General features: G+C 45.0%; 1 protein-coding gene across 2 annotated transcripts; it reads left to right on the top strand.

Annotated features, from left to right (window-relative positions):
• The first annotated feature begins 2 nt into the window (after positions 1-2).
• Positions 3-18,902, top strand: ARV1 (ARV1 homolog, fatty acid homeostasis modulator). 2 transcript variants are annotated; one of them, XM_045437389.1, is made up of 5 exons: positions 3-376; positions 8,789-8,908; positions 11,394-11,547; positions 14,632-14,856; positions 15,890-18,902. In XM_045437389.1, exons 1-5 carry the CDS (start codon positions 167-169, stop codon positions 16,030-16,032), a joined length of 852 nt encoding a protein of 283 aa, XP_045293345.1. In that variant the 5' UTR covers positions 3-166; the 3' UTR covers positions 16,033-18,902. The 2 variants fall into 2 exon arrangements, with proteins under 2 accessions (XP_045293345.1, XP_045293347.1); XM_045437391.1 differs by lacking the exon at positions 15,890-18,902 and adding an exon at positions 15,405-15,453.
• The last annotated feature ends 1,226 nt before the right edge of the window (positions 18,903-20,128 follow it).

Below are 20,128 nucleotides of genomic sequence, written 5' to 3'. Positions count from 1 at the left end.
GTTGCCTGCTGGGAGTTGTAGTCCCAGCTCGGCCAGCCGCGAGTCCCCTTTCCGAGACTGAGACTACGAATCCCAGCAAGCACCGCACGGGACAGGCTTTCCGGTCTGATGTCTGACGTCTTTCCCCGCCACTGAATCGGAAGTTCTCGGCTGCAGTTGCGTGGAAATGGGCACCGGTGGGCGGTATGGGCTACGGCCAGGCAAGGGCAACGCAGAAGGGGTGGTCGCGGGCAAGGGGAACACCGATGGGGTTGCAGCTACTCCCACTCCCACTGCTGCATCGGCCTCCTGCCAGTACAGGTGCATCGAATGCAACCAAGAGGCCAAGGAGTTGTACCGAGACTATAACCACGGAGTGCTGAAGATAACCATCTGCGTGAGTTGTCAGGCGTGGGGTGTCCTGGGGAAGAAAATGGCGTGGCGGGATTTGGGGACCATGAGAGGCAGTGGGATATGTATGTCAGCGTTTTAGGGCAGAAAAATCAACGAGTTTCAGGGTCCTGTAATAGTCTTCAGTTTAATACTTGACATTCCTGTCCGGAGTCAGTCGAGCCTTTGCGGTTATCCATAGTGTTAAAGAACTCACTACCCTGCAGTGGTTTTCTCATACCCGTCGTGTTTGCTGGTGAGACCTAACGCGGCGGACGGATTCTCGAATGGAGATGGATGTAGGCGTTGTGCAGAGAAATTTAAAAATCGGATTATGTTGACATTAGAGTTCACTCCCAAACTCTTTAAGTTTTAGCTGTTCACCCTTGCACAGGTAAATGTTATCATCCATACACTCCATAACCGGTATTAAATTTTCCTAGAACACTTTATGTCGGGTTCATCCTTTGCGATGATCGAATGTATAGTTTGTGTTGTGTGCAAAGCACTAAGCTGGACGTTGGTGACACAAAAACCAAAAATGACGAGTTAACAGGACTTTTTATGTTTAAAAAGTCACAAAATTGGAGGTTCTTTTTGCGGTATTAGCAAAGAACCAGCCGCATAGTAGGCAGTCAATAGGTTTTTGTCCCATTTCTGATCTGATGACTTGCTAGTAATAATCCTCATTCGGAAAACATAGCCTGGTGTTAATACACAAGGGAGCAAAGTAGGAATGTGTACCTATTTAATCTGTTGTCAGCCGACATGATCACTGTTCCTGTCTCAAGTGCTTTCCCTCACTTGGCAAAATTGCAGCCCTGGTTGAGTCCAGCATATTGTCTGATCTGTCTCCTCACCCTTGCAGCTGTATTTCACTGAGGAAGAAAACACCTAAATTCATGACCACCAACCTCATGTAGCCCATGATACCATCTGACCATCACATTGCATTTCACTAATCCATGCACCATTCCCACAAACCTTTTCGCTCCTCAAGTTTCCCCACATATGCTGCCCTCTTTGCTAAAAAAAAAAAAAGAAAAAAAAAAGAGGAGACCTTCCACAAGCTTTGCAACCACATAAATCCGATTCCTAGCACCCTTTATTCATATGCTCTGTCTTCCCTGCTGTTAGGATGGATGAACTGTTCAGTATACCTGTCCAAAACCAATGTGCACATGTGCACTAGATGTCCCTGTCGTCTTCCATTAGGGACATCCCTGTGACAATAATCTTCTGCTCTCCACTGGATCATTCCCACCGATACATGTACAGTCTTTCCTTAATTTAAACACACACACACACACACACACACACACAACTTGACCCCACTTCCTCCTTTGTTTGGGCTCCCACTCTTTTTCCCCTTCCCTTTGACAGCAAAAGTCCTTTAAGAGATATTTTTAATTGCTATCTCGATTTCCTTTCCTAGTTTCTCTTGAATCTTCTTCAGACACACTTTCTTCCCACCCAGGATTTCACTAGAAACTGTTCTTAAGATCACAGACCTCTACTTTGCTAAATCCAGTAGTCTATTCTCAGTGAACTGTCAGCAACATTTGACCTTATTACTTTCCCCTGGACACGCTGCGTGCACTTGCCAGGACACCAGGCTCTTCCAGTTTCCTTACCTTGTTGGCTGTTTCCTCTCAATCTCCTTTCTGGTTCTGTGTCACCTGCCTCACCTCTTAACCGTGAGGCTCAGTTCTTGGGCCTCTTCTCTGTCTACACACTCTCCTTTGAAGAGCTCATTCTGGCTCATGGCTTTAAAGACCATCTACACTTTGACAGTTCCCAAGTTTGAACCTCTAGCCTGAACCTCTTCCTTGAATTCCAGAACACAAATGTCCAACTAACGACTTGATTTCTCCAGTTGGATATTTCTAGTTACCTCAAACGTTCACAGTTAATGGCGGCTCTACCGTGTTAGTTCCTAAGGCCAAAAAAGTTTGGAGCCATCCTTGATTCCTTTCTCCCGCATTTATTTCCTTATTCGGGTGCTCGGCAGGTCCTGTTAATTCTGTCTTCAGATCGTGTTCAGAATCCACTGTTTTTTCACCACCTCTACTGCTACAGCGCTGGTCCATGCTGCCATCATGTCTCACCGGGATTATTGTCATAATTCTTAACCTGTAGCACCCTTGAACGTCTTGAGCCTCTTCACACGGCAGCCAAAGTGTTCCTCTTCAAATGTAAGTTAGACAGGGCGCCTGGGTGGCTCAGTCGATTAAGCATCTGAGTTGGGCTCAGGTCATGATCTCGTGGTTCACGAGTTCGAGCCCCGCGTCGGACTCTGTGCCGACAGCTCGGAGCCTGGAGGCTGCTTCGGATTCTGTGTCTGCCTCTCTCTCTGCCCCTCCCCCGCTCACATTGTGTCTCTCTTTCTCGCGAGAATAAATTAAAACATATAAAAATTTTTTTTTTAATGTAAGGTAGAGGAGCACCCAGCCGGCTCAGGCAGTAGAGCATGAGACTCCTCATCTCCAGATTGTGAGTTCAAGCTGCATGTTGGGCATGGTGCCTACTTAAAAAATAAATAAATAAAAAATAAAATAAAATTGAAGTTTTCTCAAACTTCCCAGTGATTTTCCATCTCACTCAGAATTAAGGTCAGAATCCTTGCACTGGTTTATAAGGCTCATGTAGTCTCTTGCTACTCTTCCATTATTCTACTGCAATTTCATTGCCTCCTGATAGTTTTGTTATTGTTGTTGTTTTGGTTTTTGGTTGTTTTTTTTTTTTTTTGAGAGGGAGAAAGAGAGGATCCCAAGCAGGTGCCGTGCTGTCAGCATGGAACTCAACACATGGCTCAATCCCACGACCATGAGATCATGACCTGGGCCAAAATCAAGAGTTGGATGCTCAACCAACTGGAGGCAGGCACCCCTGCCTCCAGATAGCTTTTAAACCAGGCAGGTGCCTTCCTCAGGGCCTTTGCACTGTGCCTGGAACACTCTTCTGTCAGGATCTGACATGGCTAATTCCCTCACCTCCTTCAAGTATTTTTATTGGCCTCTCAGAGAGGTCTATTCTGACCACCCTATTACAAATTGTGGTTCCCCCTGCCAGGTCTGATATGCCTTATCACCTCTCCCTGCATTATCTTTCCCATAGCACCTATCATCTTTGAATATTCTATAAAACTGACTTATTTGTTATTTATTGCTTGTCTCTTCCCGCTGAAATACAAGCTACACACGAGATTCCATATAATTTATTCATTAATGTAGCTAGATCATCCAGAACAGTGCCTGACACATAGTAAGTATGCAATAAATATTTGTTGAATGAACGAGCCATTTCTATGTTTTTAGATGGTGATATCCTTGGCCATCCTAGTACAAGGGAGAGAATAGTAAGTTATATGGGATCTAAACTTAATAATTTTTGGACTGGCACAATTAAGTCATCTGTCTTAAATTTTTTTTTTTTTTCAATGTTTATTTATTTTTGGGACAGAGAGAGACAGAGCATGAACGGGGTAGGGGCAGAGAGAGAGGGAGACACAGAATCGGAAACAGGCTCCAGGCTCTGGGCCATCAGCCCAGAGCCCGACGCGGGGCTCGAACTCCCGGACCGCGAGATCGTGACCTGGCTGAAGTCGGACGCTTAACCGACTGCGCCACCCAGGCACCCCAAGTCATCTGTCTTAAAGATGACAACCACATAACCATCTAACTAAAGTTAGTAATCTTTAATAATATAATATATATAACATAAATTATTATATATAATATAAATTAATCTCTATTTTTTAAAATTCTTGGCATTAAACTAACAAAATCCTTTTCCCAATCATCAGATGCTGGCTTCTCTATACCTTATTTATGGAAAGTAATTTTATAGAAAATAATTATTGGATAGCTGTTTAGGTCAGCCACTACACCCTCGTCTGGCTCCCCACCCATTCCCCCAACATCGGCCCCTCTCACCTAGGAGACAGATTTTAGAATTATATTTGGGGTAACGAATGGTGGTACAGTACATTATTGTACACAGCCATTTCCTGATGAGATAAGAGTAGGTAATCTCCTTTATCATGATAATGCATAGTAATATGCATAGTAGCATTTTTTTAAATTTTTTTTTTAATGTTTATTTATTTTCAAGAGAGACAGAGACAGAGTGTGAACAGGGGAGGGGGAGAGGGAGGGAGACACAGACTCCGAAACAGGCTCCAGGATCCGAGCCATCAGCCCAGAGCCCGACGCGGGGCTCGAACCCACAAACCGTGAGATCATGACCTGAGCCAAAGTCGGACACTTAACTGACTGAGCCACCCAGGCGCCCCTGCATAGTAGCATTATTTAGGAAAAATCACTTCGTTGATGCTGGACTCTGAAAATTAAATTGCAAAATAATTTTTTAAAGGCCCTCCAAGTCGTGAGAGTAAAAAGTAAACCGTTTTTACACATCAGGCTATTTGTTCTGGAAAAATAGCCACAGTTGCTATAAGCTGGTGACTCATGCATGCTTCGGTCCCTTGGCTACCAGCAGTATACTCAGCCTGATCTCCTACCTGTATTTCTCATCCTTACCTCCCTTCCCTTCGCTCTTATGTTTCCAGTGCCATCCCCCGCAGCTTGCCCCTGTGTCTCCCGAATTTTTCTCCATCTAATGGAAGCATGTCACTTGCTTTTAGCCACTCCCTCTCCTTCAGCTTTTCACGGTTTCTTGTAAGTAGGCTTAAAGATACAGTGCTTTTGACATCCTATAGTGCCCAGATTGTTTTGTGTGCTCAGATACTTGATAGGTTCATGATGGTAACAAGACAAGACTCCATTGAGATCCTCACAAGTTCGAGTTCTGTTCAGTGCGAACAGTATGGAGCCTCCACCCTTACATGCTGGATGGATGCAGAGATGGATGGGAGGGTATCCTAACCCTGAGGAGCTTCAAGTCTAGGGGCCTCCGGTTTTAAGATACATGTTTTGCTGATTGTGGAGCTAAAATGGAACAGGTTTGAGAATGAGTGGGGAAGGGGACGGCCCTAGAGATGATGGGGAGGAAGAAGCAGCAGGAACGTTCATAAAATATTGGCCAGCTTATATGCTGAAGGAGAGGTGATTTCCCAGGGCACTGAAGAACATAGCAGCAGAAAGTAATTCGTATCCATGGTAACATAGAGGTGGCGGAAATATCTGCGTTTCCGGGATGTGCATAGTCCCTTGTGCTTACGGATTTCTCAGAGGACAACTTTCTTTTTCGCGATACTCGTCCAGTCCGTAGTAAAGGGAGCGGAACGATTTTGCCAGAGTAAGAAAACATAATCTAAACGTAGCCGCCTGCCACTAGGGTGTTTTACTGTGCGTTTGTCTTGTGCCTGTGTGGGTTTCCTCCTTGCATTCAAGGTGGAGGGAGCCCTCGTGGGAGAAGCAAGTAGCAGAGGCAGATCAAGGACAAATTAGTCTGAACCTGATAGGGAGGGAACCAGCGGGCTCTAATGAACTTTCAGTGCTTGTAAAATACTCAGAATGCTAGGAAGGGAAGGTGGGCGTAGCACATCACAGGGCACGTGACACCAGGAGCCGCCCCTCCTACGGGGATTCATGTCACCCTGTGTCCTTTCCATTGTAGTGTTTGCAGTAGCGTGCTTATGCGTCCTCTTCTAAACTGTAAGGTCCTTGAGGATAGAGACTGACATCTCAAGGGGAGTATCTAGCATCCTGGAAGTGCCTGGTCCATAGAAATGGCTGGGAGAGCTGTTGCAATGAACGCTGTGGCCGCGACAGACACATCTGTCGGCCAAGTGATTGTAAAAGGGAAAAGTGGGCTGCTGTCTTCTGCCACTTCCTCCCAAAAATTGTCCAAATCCTGGCTCAGCTCGACTTGCACTGCCGCCTCCATACATATGGGTTTTAGGAAACTTTTTTTTAAAGTTTTATTTGTTTATTCTTGGGAGAGAGCGAGAGAGAGAGAACAAGCAGGAGAGAGAGAGGGGCAGAGGGAGAGAGAATCCCAAGCAGGCTCCGTGCTGTCAGTGCAGAACCTGACATGGGACTCGAACCCATGAACCGGGAGATCATGGCCTAAGCTGAAACCAAGAGGCAGTCACTTAACCCACTGAGCCACCCAGGTGCCCTTGAGGGAACTTGTAACGGACAGAGATAAGACCCTTGACCAGCCAGAGGTTCCATTTTACGATGGAGTAGCATCTCCCGGTGTTGCAGTGTTGTTTGTAGAGAGGAGGTGTTTTACCCACGGACAGCACAGGCAGGGTGTCTAGAAAACAGCTCTTCGTCATGAATATAGGATGTCTGATTCCGCGGCTTCTGTCTAGACACTGGCTTACTCTTTACCCAGCTGAAAAACTGTGAAATCGTTAACATCTTATGCCTCGGTGTGATTAGGTGTATTTAAATGAGGTAATAGCACGTCTCTCTTCATTGGTTCACTTGATGACTTAAAAACATATGCGTTTTGGGGCGCCTGGGTGGCGCAGTCGGTTGAGCGTCCGACTTCAGCCAGGTCACGATCTCGCGGTCCGTGAGTTCGAGCCCCGCGTCGGGCTCTGGGCTGATGGCTCAGAGCCTGGAGCCTGTTTCCGATTCTGTCTCCCTCTCTCTCTGCCCCTCCCCCGTTCATGCTCTGTCTCTCTCTGTCCCAAAAATAAATAAACGTTGGAAAAAAAAAAAATTTTTTTTTTTAAAAATTAAAAAAAAAAAAAAACATACGCGTTTCTTGTAAATGACCCCAATGAAGTGGAGTAACTCTTTCAGTCGGAAGTGGTTTTTCTTTACCTTTGGAATGCGGGGTTGATATCTTTCAACGCCCTTGAACGCCCTTCGTTTTTTTCCCTAGCACTTTGATGTAATTAAAAGGCCATCCCAGTATGTTTGCATATCCATCACTTCCATTTTTATCTTCTCAGAATTTCAAAATGTTTTATGTTTGAATGGTAGCCATTAGAACAGTTGCCTTAACTCAACTTTGTAACTAAAACTCTTTGAAATGTCACATTTCTAATGAGCTTGTTCTCTTTTTTTAAATATTTTTTATTAAAAAAATTTTTTAATGTTTATTTATTTTTGAGAGAGAGAGCATACATGCGGAAGGGGCAGAGAGAGGGGGGACAGAAGATCCAAAGCGGGCTCTGCTGACAGCAGAGAGCCCCATGTAGGGCTCAAACTCACGGATCGTGAAATCATGACCTGTCGCTTAACAGACTGAGCCACCCAAGCACCCCTCTGATGAGCTCGTTCTTGTACACCGGTGTTATGTGTTCTGCCGGTGTTGGACTTTGATAACATTGTAATCATCTGTGTCCAAAAAAGTTAATGTAGTAGGAATTACTGAGAGCCCAGGTGTCTTGCTTCCGGTAACCTGGAACCAAGCTGCACCCCATTTGCTTATGTATAGCTCAGCATTTTCCAGCGTCTTCACCATTGTTCATCAGAGAAAGAGCACTTTCCTCCCATATTCTCAATGTTAATTGGAGGGGGGAAAAAGAACTTCTCAGTATCTGCCACATTCTTTACTTGCTTTTAGCTCTCAGAAGCTCTGCGTGCAGGGTTACTTTTCTGAACCCCTTTCTCCAAGTCATGTTTCAAGAACCGCAGAGTTGGTGGCCATCTAGCCAATAGGCAACAGTTTATCAATGGAAGTACATTATAAATGTATTTCTTTATTTTATAACAAGTCCTACAAAGTGAAAGCATTTTCTGGGATACTTTTCTGCCTAATCCAGTCTTTAAATCAAATATTTTTGGGGCACCTGGGTGGCTCAGTTGGTTAAGTGTCCGATTTTAGCTCAGGTCATGATCTCGCTATTTCATGAAGTCGAGCCCCACGTCGGGCTTGGTGCTGACAGCTCAGAGCCTGGAGCCTGCTTCAGATTCTGTGTCTCCCTCTCTCTCTGCCCCTCACCTGCTCATTCGCTCGTGCTCTCTCTCAATCTCTCAGAAATAAATAAACACTAAGAAAATATTTTCTAAAAAAATCAATTTTTTTTTAGCTTCCTTACATACGAGATTAAAATATTAATATTTCTGAGGTGCCTGGGTGGCTCAGTCAGTTAGGCATCCGACTTGAGCTCAGGTCATGATCTCACAGTGAGTTCCAGCCCCACAGTGAGTTCCAGCCCCACGTTCCAGCCTGCTTCGGATTCTGTGTCTCCCTCTCTGTCTGCCCCTCCCCTGCTCATGCTCTGTCTCTCTCTGTCTCAAAAATAAGTACAAACATTAAGAAAATATTTTTAAAAAAAGATTAATATTTCTAGCCTAGAAGATTACATTTAGTCATTTCTGAAACCAGAGCTTATGTGAACATTTTGTATCTGAAGAGAAGTGAATTTAAATAAATGCTGACATGTCCTTATTGCTATACAAGTCCAAAATAGACTCTGCTAGTTCAGAATCCTTTAAGATTTCAGAGTGTATGAGTTTGCTTGTTCTAATATTATCTTGCATTATTTCAGAAATCCTGCCAGAAACCTGTAGACAAATATATCGAGTATGATCCTGTTATCATCTTGATTAATGCTATTTTATGCAAAGCCCAGGCCTACAGACATATTCTTTTCAATACTAAAATAAACGTAAGTTGTGCTAATTTTTTTTATTTTCTAATTTTACTTGATAATGCTCTTGCATTTTTAAAGAATAATTTGAACGGAATTAAAGAACATTATTTTAAAAAGAAAGTCTATTAAGCATGGGTCTTTTATCTCCACAGTGTCTGGAAGTTACTAGAAATAGCAGGCATTGATAAACAAGGCACACAATGTTTAGTGAATATTTAAGAATACGCTCACTGGGAGGAAGTTGAAAAACTATAATCTGTATTGCCTTTTAGTGGGTTTCCTTTTGAAACAGATACCACTTATTTCTACCAGAATAAAATTAAATATATCCAGGTAAGGAGAGGAATATAGCTAGAGGAAGTAAGCGACCACTAAAAGAGAAATCTTTTAATACAATGTATTACATTTTATATCCTGTTGAGGGAATTCCTTCCCCTCCCCCACGTTAAATAACCAGGGCAGAAACCAATGTGACAATAAATTTCATATATTGAAAAAAAAAATAAAAAATAAAAACAAAATAAAATAAAATAAAAATAACCAGGGCAGTTTTTTAAATTGCTAGAGCATTGATTCCTAAACTTTGGTACACAGTGGAATCACCTGGGAGAGAGAGAGTGGATAGCAGTTCATCCTTCCAAGCCGAGGCCTCGCCCAGAATCAGTTACATCAGAATCTTTGGGGATGAGTTCAGGCATCAGTATTTCTTAAAACCCCCAGGTAATTCTGAAGTGCACCCAGGAGAACCACTGTGCCAACTAGAAGAACCTCAGAAGCCCACACTGATACCTATCCTGGGACTGCATTGCATTTGCACACACTTTCTTTTCCCCACTTTATATTGATATAGAAAGTCCAATGGGTAATGGGTTTTATTTTATTTTTTAAAGTTTATTTATTTTGAGAGAGTGAGGGGCAGCGAGAGAGAGAGAGGGACAGAGAATCCCAAGCAGGCTCCACACTGTCAACACAGAAACCTGAGGCAAGGCTCAGACTCACAAACCGTGAGATCATGACCTGAGCTGAAACCAAGAGTTGGACGCTTCACCGACTGAGCCACCCAGGCACCCCAGGAGAAACATGTTGTAAAAAGCCGATTCTTGTTACCTGATAATTTTTATTTTTGCCAAAATTTCAGCCTCTTTAGAACTTGCAGCTTTAAAAATTTCTACCTTTTGATTACTGTTTTTTCCATATATTAATTGACACTCATCCAGCATAGGGCCATTTTTTAAAAATTTATGTTCAGAACAGATGTGGGTGAGGACGGGGAGAAAGAGGATCTCTTTTGTACTGCTGATGGGAATGCAAACTGGTGCAGCCATTCTGGAAAACAGTATGGAGGTTCCTCGAAAAATTAAAACTAGAAATACCCTATGACCCAGCAATTGCACGACTAGGTACTTACCCAAGGGATACAGGTGTGCTGTTTCGAAAGGGCACACACACCCCAGTGTTTATAGAAGCACTATCAACAGTAGCCCAAGAATGGAAAGAGCCCAAATGTCCATCGATGGAGGAATGGATAAAGAAGATGTGGTACATATATACAATGGAGTATTACTCGGCAATCAAAAAGAATGAAATCTTGCCATTTGCAACTACGTGGATGGAACTGGAGGGTATGATGCTAAGCAAAATTAGTCAGAAAAAGACAAATATCATATGATTTCACTCACATGAGGAATTTTAGAGACAAAACAGGTGAACATAAGGAAAGAGAAGCAAAAGTAATATAAAAACAGGGAAGGGGACAAAACATAAAGACTCTTAAATACAGAGAACAAACAGAGGCTTGCTGGAGGGGTTCTGGGAGGGGGGAAGGTCTAAATGGGTAAGGGGCATTAAGGAATCTACTCCTGAAATCAGTTGTTGCACTATATGGGAACTAACTTGGATGTAAATTAAACAATAAATTAAAAAATAAAATAAATGAAAGTAAACATTTAAAAAAAACTTAAAACTTAAAAAAAAATAAAAATTTATGTTCAGACTAGTAGTTTCCTATGTGGTATGATGGAATCTTCAGGTTAAAATGTGTTCTCATTGCTGCTTCTGCCTATCCACGAGTCGCGTGAATTCTGTGCTTGATTCTGTGTATAGGACAGATGCTGAAAATAGAGTGTGAAGGGTGGTCTACTCTTTAGAGCGGTATTTCGTAGCGAAGGGCATACATCAGAATCCCGCCTTGCCCCCAGGACTGTTTCAAAATCGCATGTGTAGGATTTACTTCCCAAGATTCTGAGTCAGGACTGGGGCCTCGACATTTGCAATCTGAAAAATCTCCCCGTGTGATTCTGATGGTCATTGCTGATGAAGAGCCATTGGGTTTACAGGCAACACAATTACACACTTAACCGGGCAGTCCTGAATTTGAAAAGCTGTGGGATGGGAGGTTCTTCAAAACCACAAGTACTTAGCTACGTCTGTGCCTACTCGATATTACGTGTAATTAGGTGTTTCTCTACCCAGTAAATGGCATTGTCTTTTTGACTACCAGATGCACGGGAAACTCTGCATATTTTGTTTGCTTTGCGAAGCATACCTGAGATGGTGGCAGCTTCAAGATTCAAACCAGAACACTGATCCCGACGACTTCATCAGATATGCCAAGGAGTGGGATTTCTATAGAATGTTCGCAATTGCTTCTCTAGGTACGAAGAAGCCACGCTTTCTGTTCTCAGCCATCTAGTCCCCACTATTCTGATCACAAGTGAAGTGGGTGGGCTTAATCATTGGTAAGAGGAGGGGGTTAACATAGGACTTGAGACTTAAACGTTCAGCTCTACTGCTAAGCTGCTAGATGAGTTTGTCTAAATTATGTGCTTGCTTGCTTTTTTATTTGTTACCACCCATCTGTTACGGAAATGGTTAGGTTTATCAGATTAGAGAGTTTCGTAAAATATGTTGAGGCATACCATCGTCGATAAAACTCTTAAATTTAATTTCTGATTGTCCAGTTGAAAGACTCCCCAGGTCTCATCTTTATTAAAACAGACTGATAATTGCCAGACCTTATCCAATGTGTTGTGCTAATTGCACTGAACTCATGCAACCTGTTTAATAGGGAAAACTTGTTCTTTCTCTGACTGCATTCAGGAAAAGTGACTCCTGTCCCAAGTTCCTTAAGTTCAAGGAACTGCTTTTCTCCAGAATTCGAGTTTGTGACTGAGGTCAGAATTGTGTTGAATTAATTTCTGCCACTGTTTTCTTACTTACAGGCTTCCACGCTCTGCTTCTAAAACTCTTTGATTATAATGAAATATTGTTTTAGCAATATCGAGTCTCCAGTGCACTGCAGTGTCATATTCCTGGACTGTGTTGTCCTCTTTTGTCCCATTTTCTTCTCTGTTTGCTCTCACTTCCTTGGTCCTCTCATCCGTTTCTGAGGTTTAAAAATTTACATTTTAAGAATTCGCAAACGGGGGCGCCTGGGTGGCGCAGTCGGTTGAGCGTCCGACTTCAGCCAGGTCACGATCTCGCGGTCCGTGAGTTCGAGCCCCGCGTCAGGCTCTGGGCTGATGGCTCAGAGCCTGGAGCCTGTTTCCAATTCTGTGTCTCCCTCTCTCTCTGCCCCTCCCCCGTTCATGCTCTGTCTCTCTCTGTCCCAAAAATAAATAAACGTTGAAAAAAAAAAAATTAAAAAAGAATTCGCAAACGTATATAATAATATTAAAAACATCCTTGAGAACGTTCCCTACGCCAGGAACTAGAACCTAATGTAATTTTAAGCTTTAAAGCAAAACCTCTTAAAATTTCTGAGGATAAGCTCCCGTGTGTCCGTAATTTTTAATATAAAAAATAAACCAGGCTTATTTTCAAATAGTTCAGAATTGGGGCACCTGGGTGGCACAGTCAGTTAAGCGTCCGACTTCAGCCAGGTCACGATCTCGCGGTCCGTGAGTTCGAGCCCCGCGTCAGGCTCTGGGCTGATGGCTCAGAGCCTGGAGCCTGTTTCCGATTCTGTGTCTCCCTCTCTCTCTGCTCCTCCCCCGTTCGTGCTCTGTCTCTCTCTGTCCCAAAAATAAATAAACGTTGAAAAAAAAAATTAAAAAATAAATAAATAAATAAATAGTTCAGAATTGCTGTAGCACCTACTCTATAGTGGATATTTTGACACTCAGAAATTTTTTCTACTGTTACTTTTTTAATCCACTATTAGGTTCTGACCCCCTAAAATAGGTTATTAAAAAATGCCCTACGTAAATATAGCATTTTATAATTTAAACACTGCTTTTACGATTTTATCAACTTAATGTTCACAACCATCCTCTTTGGTAGATAGGTTAGGTTCTCCCGTGGAGACATAGAAGCAGGAAGGCAATGATTTCCCCAAAATCCCACCACAGGTTAGTGTCAGCACTGAGACAGGTGGCTCCCCGGGCTCCCCATCTGGTGTTTTCTCCGTGCAGCACTCTGTAGGCAGGTGAGGTCCTCCTGAACCCGGCTGATCCATGAAAGCCTCATAGTATCTGCCTTGTGAAAGACTGTGCAGAGCCCAAGGGCTGGTGCAAACACATAAATCTCTCAAGTTCTGAGTTAGATAGATGTGGAGGTTATCTGGTCCACCCTTCTCTCCAGTGCTAGAAATCCTTCCCTCAGCTCTAGCTGATCTAGCTTTGTTTGAGTATCTCCAGCGACAGGAGACAACCCACTATTAGATCGTTCTTGTTGTTAAGGAATTCTTTGTTGCTTTTATTACTTTTTTGGTCCAAATCTGAGGCTATAAGATCAGCCTATTTGAGCAGACCTTTGCAGTTGACAAGCCCTTGGTGTCCCTGTCATGTAGGTCAACCGGCCAAAATTATTTTTGATTCTAATCACCTATGTTTGGAACCTCTTTAGTCTGACTCTGTTTGGTTATAAAACATTTTAGGAAGGATACAGTTGTCTCTCCTATAAGATGACACATGTGTTCCAGAAAAAGCAGATTCTGCAGAAACCTACATAACATAGCTTATGGGAAAAAATAGAATTAGGGACAGATCACTCAAAACGTATGCAGCTGGGTAATCAGAGGACTAACAGTCTGAATAAAAATAATACCACAGTTAAAAGAAATGTTAAAATCCTAGTTAATGGGAATAGAACAGCCCGTGCTCTGTTCTGTGGACCCAGTGGAACTGTGGCTTCTCCTGTACTGGACTCTGTCTATGAATACTTTCTGGAAGGATAGGGAATTGCACTCAGAAAGCATGTTAACATGAATTAAGGAAGTTTTAAATTTAGATAACAGTATTCAAAATCTTGTAGATACTAGGTATTCAATAAATAGTGGAAGAATGAGCAAAGAAAAACATCTTCATATGCAATTCTTAGGCTGGGTCCCGTCTTTCGGACTTAAAAAAAGCCTCCATGTTCCTGTATTATTCTTTCTGTGGAGGTCTCGAACACTGAAAATACCTAAACAGAGTCTTACTTCCTAGAAAGAACTTCAGAGAGCTGATGATCACAATCCTAACGGACTGACTTTTGCTTCGGTGGGTGATGAAATACTCCACGAAAGAACTGTTGAACTATGTTTCTGAAATCATACCAGCAGGATTTGACACAAAAGGCAGAGGCTTATTTAAAAAAAAAAAAAAGAAGGAGGGAGGAAAAAGAAAATTTGATCTCGATAAAGCAATTCTAATGAAGTCAGCCTGTACGTTGTATTTTGGAATTGTGGCTTATTTGGTTTTAGAGAGATATGGTTCAGATAGGGACATTCATGTGTTTGTCCTCCATTCCCTCCTTAGAACAAGCTGCCTTTTTTACTGGCATCTTTACTTTCCTGTGGGTAGAACGACCGACGACAGCGAAAAAAAAACCCGACTTCATTTTGCTGCTGAAAGCATTATTGTTGTCGAGCTATGGAAAACTCTTGCTGATTCCAGCCGTCATTTGGGAGCACGACTACACATCCCTGTGCCTCAGACTCATCAAAGTATTTGTCCTTACATCCAATTTTCAGGCAATCAGAGGTATGTTTATATTTTATCCTGTCTTTTCCGCTTTCAGCCCACACGCAAGCTTAAAGCCGTGCGCCTCCGACACGCTCTTGCCAAACCTGTTAAACTCTGGAATTCTTCATAGAATAATAACAGGGCCTGGCACTCCTCTAATGCCTTATTCAGAGCGCGTAGTTGGTATTTGTTCACGTTAACCACGTGGTATTTTTTAGTTCTCAGAATGCCTTCATGGGCAACATCTCAGTGCCATGGGGTCAGTAGGGCAGCCGTTATTACCCTCCGCTTTGCGGATGACTTGTCCAAATGTACGTGGCGGGGCAGTCATCAAGCCAGGAAGCATAGCTCCTACCACACCAAAGAAGGGATGAGCAGCCTTGGGGGTCTTCATTTTCCCCATCCATTGTGAGAAGGGTTATTTTAAATGAGGCTGCTACCTGATACCTTTTATCGTAATGCTTACTGTTAAACAGAGAGTCTCCGGGTTTGTTTGTTTTTGTTTTGTTTTGTCGATCTCTTTTTTTTTTTTTTTTTTTTTTAACATTTATTTATTTTGGAGACAGAGAGAGACAGAGCATGAACGGGGGAGGGTCAGAGAGAGAGGGAGACACAGAATCCGAAACTGGCTCCAGGCTCTGAGCTGTCAACACAGAGCCCAATGCAGGGCTCGAACTCACGGACTGCGAGATCATGACCTGAGCTGAAGTCGGTCGCTCAACCGACTGAGCCACCCAGGCGCCCCATTGTCGATCTCTTTATAACCTTAAAATCTGTTCTTAATTTTCTCCCTCAGTATTCATGGAAATCCGTGTCTTGATTTCAGGAGGAGAAACTTCGTGTGTTATCGGCACATGCTTTGTTTCTCTCCAGAGGTCCGTAGATTTTAAAAAAGTGGGAGAGGATAACAGCACCAGTTAATAAGAACAAATAGAGGTTTTTCTCAAAAACAGCTTTACAAAAGAGTTCCATTCAGAATGCCACGTACTTTACATGCCGACATCACTTAGTTAAACTCTTAAGGACTTACTGGTTGTCTGTTCTTTTCCAGTGACCCTGAATATCAGCCGAAAGCTCTCCTTTCTGGCCATCTTTAGTGGCTTACTGGTGGAAAGCACCACGGTCTACTTCTTCCAGAGGATGGAATGGGACATGGGAAGTGATTGCACCATCTATAAATCTCAAGACTTTTGAAGAGGGTACAAAAGCCTCTTAGCATTCACACACTCAGACGGGCGTCCTCCGCAAATGAGACCAATGCCATCGCAGAATCCGTAGATGGTAGATGCCCTTACGTGACCCAGCCCCTGACTGCCTCTGGGTCACCTCAGCTGCACCCCCCCCCCCCCCCCCCCCCCACCGAGGACTTCAGTGCACATCTCTCTGGGTCCTTCACTTTAGGTCAAGGACATCCACATCCGTGCTTTGCTGCTTCCTGGGGCCCTATTCTCCGCCTCTCTGACACCGGCACGCCATGTCGCTTGTAGCGGGACCTGACTCCGAAATCTGCCCCATTGGCCGCTGTCCCCCCCCACCCCGCCCCAGTCCCTCATCCTCCCTTCTACGGGCCCTGCTGTGGGCTGCCTCTTCACCTTCCCTCAACCTCCACTTCTGACCGGCCTTGCTTCGCTTTTTACCCACCTGCAAATGTAGGCAGCTGCCGATTCATCCCCATTAGTCCCCAAACCCATCAGCTCCTTGCCTTCCTGCCGGCCGCGCCTCATTCGAGCCGTTGGGGTGACTCCGCGGCCGTCTTCCCCATGAGGCCAGCGCTGCGCGTGCACAGAGCCTCGGCTGGACCTCCGTGATGCCCCTCTGCCTTCGTGGTCACCTCCAGTGGACCTCCCCCACGCTCCTGCCTCCCGAGTCTGCCCTCCCGTTGCTGAGTCGAGCTGGTTATGCTATTGCTAGAGCTTTGTTCCTTCTTCAGCTCAAAACTCATTTGGTCACCTGCCTTCTTCCCTCCTTCCCTCCCTCTGGTCCTGGACCCATGCTTGTCTTCCTCTCTGGGCTGTTTGCTCCCTGGAAGCGTCCTTCCCCTCCCCCTCCCCCCCCCCCCCTCCCGCCCAGGTCACAGTCAGGCTCCCGGCCCACAGCCTGGCCCTCCCTGCAGCCTGTGCTGGCCGCGGGGGGCCTGGAGCAGACCCAGAGGCCGGTTTGGGGGTGGGGGTGCAGGCGGCAAGGGAAGCACAAAAGTGGCAGGAGAGCACCCCAGGTCCGAACCTTCTCCACTGTGGAAAGGCCATCCTCCCTCCTGTGGCCTCAGTCTCCCCTCATGCTCAGCCAATGCTCTTCCTTTCCAGGTCTTCAGACACAGCTCTTTTCATTGTCCTCTCCCGTGGCCTGGCTCCTTCCCCTCTGCAAACCTTACACGCACAGCTCTCCGTTCTAGAACAACTGGTCAAGCCTGCTTCTTCACCGCCTTTCCTCTTTGTAAGACATACTTTCTCCCATAGTCTCCTGACTCTGCCCTCCTAAAAATCAGAGGGAAGCCAGTTGCCAGGTCTTTGTCAGACTCCTCCCTTAGCTCTGCTCTGGAAGCTTACCCAGAGCCCCTCCTTCTGAGACCGGCCGCCCGTTCCGTCGGTCTTTTGTTCACCGGCTTCCCAGCCCCGGGACTCTGACCTCAGCTTCTCTCCTGTCTCTTGCCGTTCATGTTCAGCTCCCAGGACGTAGGCCTCCCAGACCCAGCACCTCCAGCTTGCCCCTCTGCCCGCTCTCTCTGCCCCATCCACTGCCTCCCAGGCGGTGCCAGCATGACCCCGCCTTTACCTCTGAAACTGAACTCCATCTCACCGCCCTGTACCCACCCAAACAGAATCCTTGCCCGAAGCTTTTCTCTGGAAATGTCCCTTTTCACTCAGACCCCGGGTCAGCTCTTGTCTCCTGCCTGAAAGGTTACAACAGCCTCCTCCCAGGCCCTCAACCCAGACCGGTGCCACGCACCGTGGTGGCGTCCCTCCATGTCTGTCATCGTCTCTTACTGCTGACCCTGGAGGTTCTCGTCTCTTCCTGAGGAACGACTTTGTGTGTTCTCTTAGCATAAGCGTGGTCCTCAGTGTTCCGGTCCCAGTTCGTTCTCCGCAGACGTGTTTCTACCCCCATCTTCTATTACAGCCTCCGCACTTCCCCATATGTCTTCTGCTCTCCCCGGGGCCTGGAGTGGCCTCGTCTCTGCCCAACCAGATAGAGTCAGTCATCTTGGCTTCTGTGGAAGGAAGGCTTTCCAAAAACTCGAGTCTGTGGGCTCACTCCCGTTGACCCCCTCCCCCCCCCCCCCCCCCCCCCCCAGGGCCCAGCCCAGCACCACAGCGGTCGTATCCAGGATTTCCGGAGACTGTTCTGGTCCTACTTCCCCAGGTGCTTCCACTGGTCACGCGATCCACTGTAATTTCCAGTCAGGAAAACAAAGTCACCTGCCTCTCACAACTGTTTGAAAACCATTGTCCTCCTATTACGTTACCTCATGTTTTATATTGTCCACGTCTTCTATTCCGATTCCAAGCGTTTATGCCTGACTCCCCCAGCCTGGGTAAAAGGTTGGTTCTGGGAGAGGCCGGGTGGTTTACACATGAGGAAATAGCATGTTTCCCAAAGTACAGGGCCTGCCCCAAGAAGAATTTGTTGAGTTGATTTTGAGCAGAATGTGTCACCCTACATCTTTTACTGCCCACAGTTGTGTTCTTTATTATTTGTGGCACAAGCAACTGCCCTTGCAACAGAGAAGACATAAAATACAAACCAAGCTCCTCATTTCTGTTGAGCAAAATGATGCAAAGATTTGGATACACTTCCTGAAAAAGAAAGCTATGGTTATGGCCTCAGAAACCCCTCAAACTACCAAAACCCCCAAAACTACCACATAGCCCCCATAAGAAACAACCGAACCACATATAGGCACAGACCCAGGCAAGCTCAGAGCCCGGTGTGCTGCCTGGGGAATGGGGGATAGGACAAGGGGAGGGTCCTACTTTGTAGACCACTTCGGGGAAGCTCTGGAAATGGAGGAGGAACGTGAATCCATGATCCACACATAATAAAAGATCTATGTTTCATTCCTTTGACATGTTTATATCTTTTTAATTTAAATGGTAAGTTACTGGCTATAAAGTATTTAAAATAGTATTGTGTTCTTACAACAACAGAAATATTTTTCTCTTAATAAAGTCAAAATAAACAGCTTTTGTGAATTTTTCATGAATTCAGTATTTTCCTCTGTGACTAAGCTACTGTTTAAAAATGGCTGACCCAGGGGCGTCTGGGTGGCTCAGCAGGTTAAGCGTCCGAGTCTTGATTTCAGCTCAGGTCATGATCTCACAGTTTGTGATTTTGAGCCCCGGGTCGGGATCCACTCTGACAGTGCAGGGCCGACTTGGGATTCTCTCTCTGTCTCCCCCTCCCCTTCTTTCTCTCTCTCTCTCTCAAAATAAGAATAAACATTAAAAAAAAATTTTTTTTTTTAATGGCTGATCCAAAACTAAATAACTAAAACCACTGAGCTCTACACTTTACAGGGGTGGATTCTATCTCCACAAAACTGATACTAGATAAAAGCAAGATAATCTTACCTTTATTTTTTTATTTATTTATTATTTTTTTTAATTTTTTTTTTCAATGTTTATTTATTTTGGGGACAGAGAGAGACAGAGCATGAATGGGGGAGGGGCAGAGAGAGAGGGAGACACAGAATCAGAAACAGGCTCCAGGCTCTGAGCCATCAGCCCAGAGCCTGACGCGGGGCTCGAACTCACGGACCGCGAGATCGTGACCTGGCTGAAGTCGGACGCTTAACCGACTGCGCCACCCAGGCGCCCCGATAATCTTACCTTTAGATAAGATAGCACTCCCCCCCTTTCTCTCTCCCTGTTTCATTTATCCTTTCATGCATCATTCACTTATTCATGTGACATATTACGGAGCTCCTACTATGTGCATCAGACGGTATAGACGCAGGGCTGAGTAGCCCTCTTAAAGTTTACAGAAGTAGTGATAGATTTGGAAACCTGAGAAGGTATTTGCAGTGGAGCATGGTTAAGTGCTGTAAAGGGGATCTAGGGAAATGCAGAGCAGGAACACCTGTTCCGGCCTTAGAAGTCGAGAAGGTCCTCTGAGAGGAGGGGGAAAGGAAAGGAACTTTCCAGTGTCCCTGGAGGGAAAATAACCATGCATGCCAAGCCCTGGAGGGCAGCGAATGTAACGTGTGCAGGGAAGCGAAGAGCCCACACAACTGGGTGGAGCGTGGGTGCTGGGGGTTTTAAAAATGAGCCCAGGAAGCTACGTAAGGTCAGAT

The sequence above is a fragment of the Leopardus geoffroyi genome, chromosome D2 (genome assembly GCF_018350155.1).
Source record: "Leopardus geoffroyi isolate Oge1 chromosome D2, O.geoffroyi_Oge1_pat1.0, whole genome shotgun sequence".
In the NCBI taxonomy this organism is placed as follows: Eukaryota; Metazoa; Chordata; class Mammalia; order Carnivora; family Felidae; genus Leopardus; species Leopardus geoffroyi.
This window is presented reverse-complemented; position numbering and strand designations above follow the sequence as displayed.

What these genes read in the sequence shown, in the direction of transcription:
- ARV1 (XM_045437389.1), top strand. Translation starts at nt 167, where the DNA reads ATGGGCACCGGTGGGCGGTATGGGCTACGGCCAGGCAAGGGCAACGCA. An exon ending in TTTTCAATACTAAAATAAAC is followed by an intron (nt 8,909 to 11,393) that starts GTAAGTTGTGCT and finishes TTTGACTACCAG; the next exon opens with ATGCACGGGAAACTCTGCAT. An exon ending in CAATTTTCAGGCAATCAGAG is followed by an intron (nt 14,857 to 15,889) that starts GTATGTTTATAT and finishes GTTCTTTTCCAG; the next exon opens with TGACCCTGAATATCAGCCGA.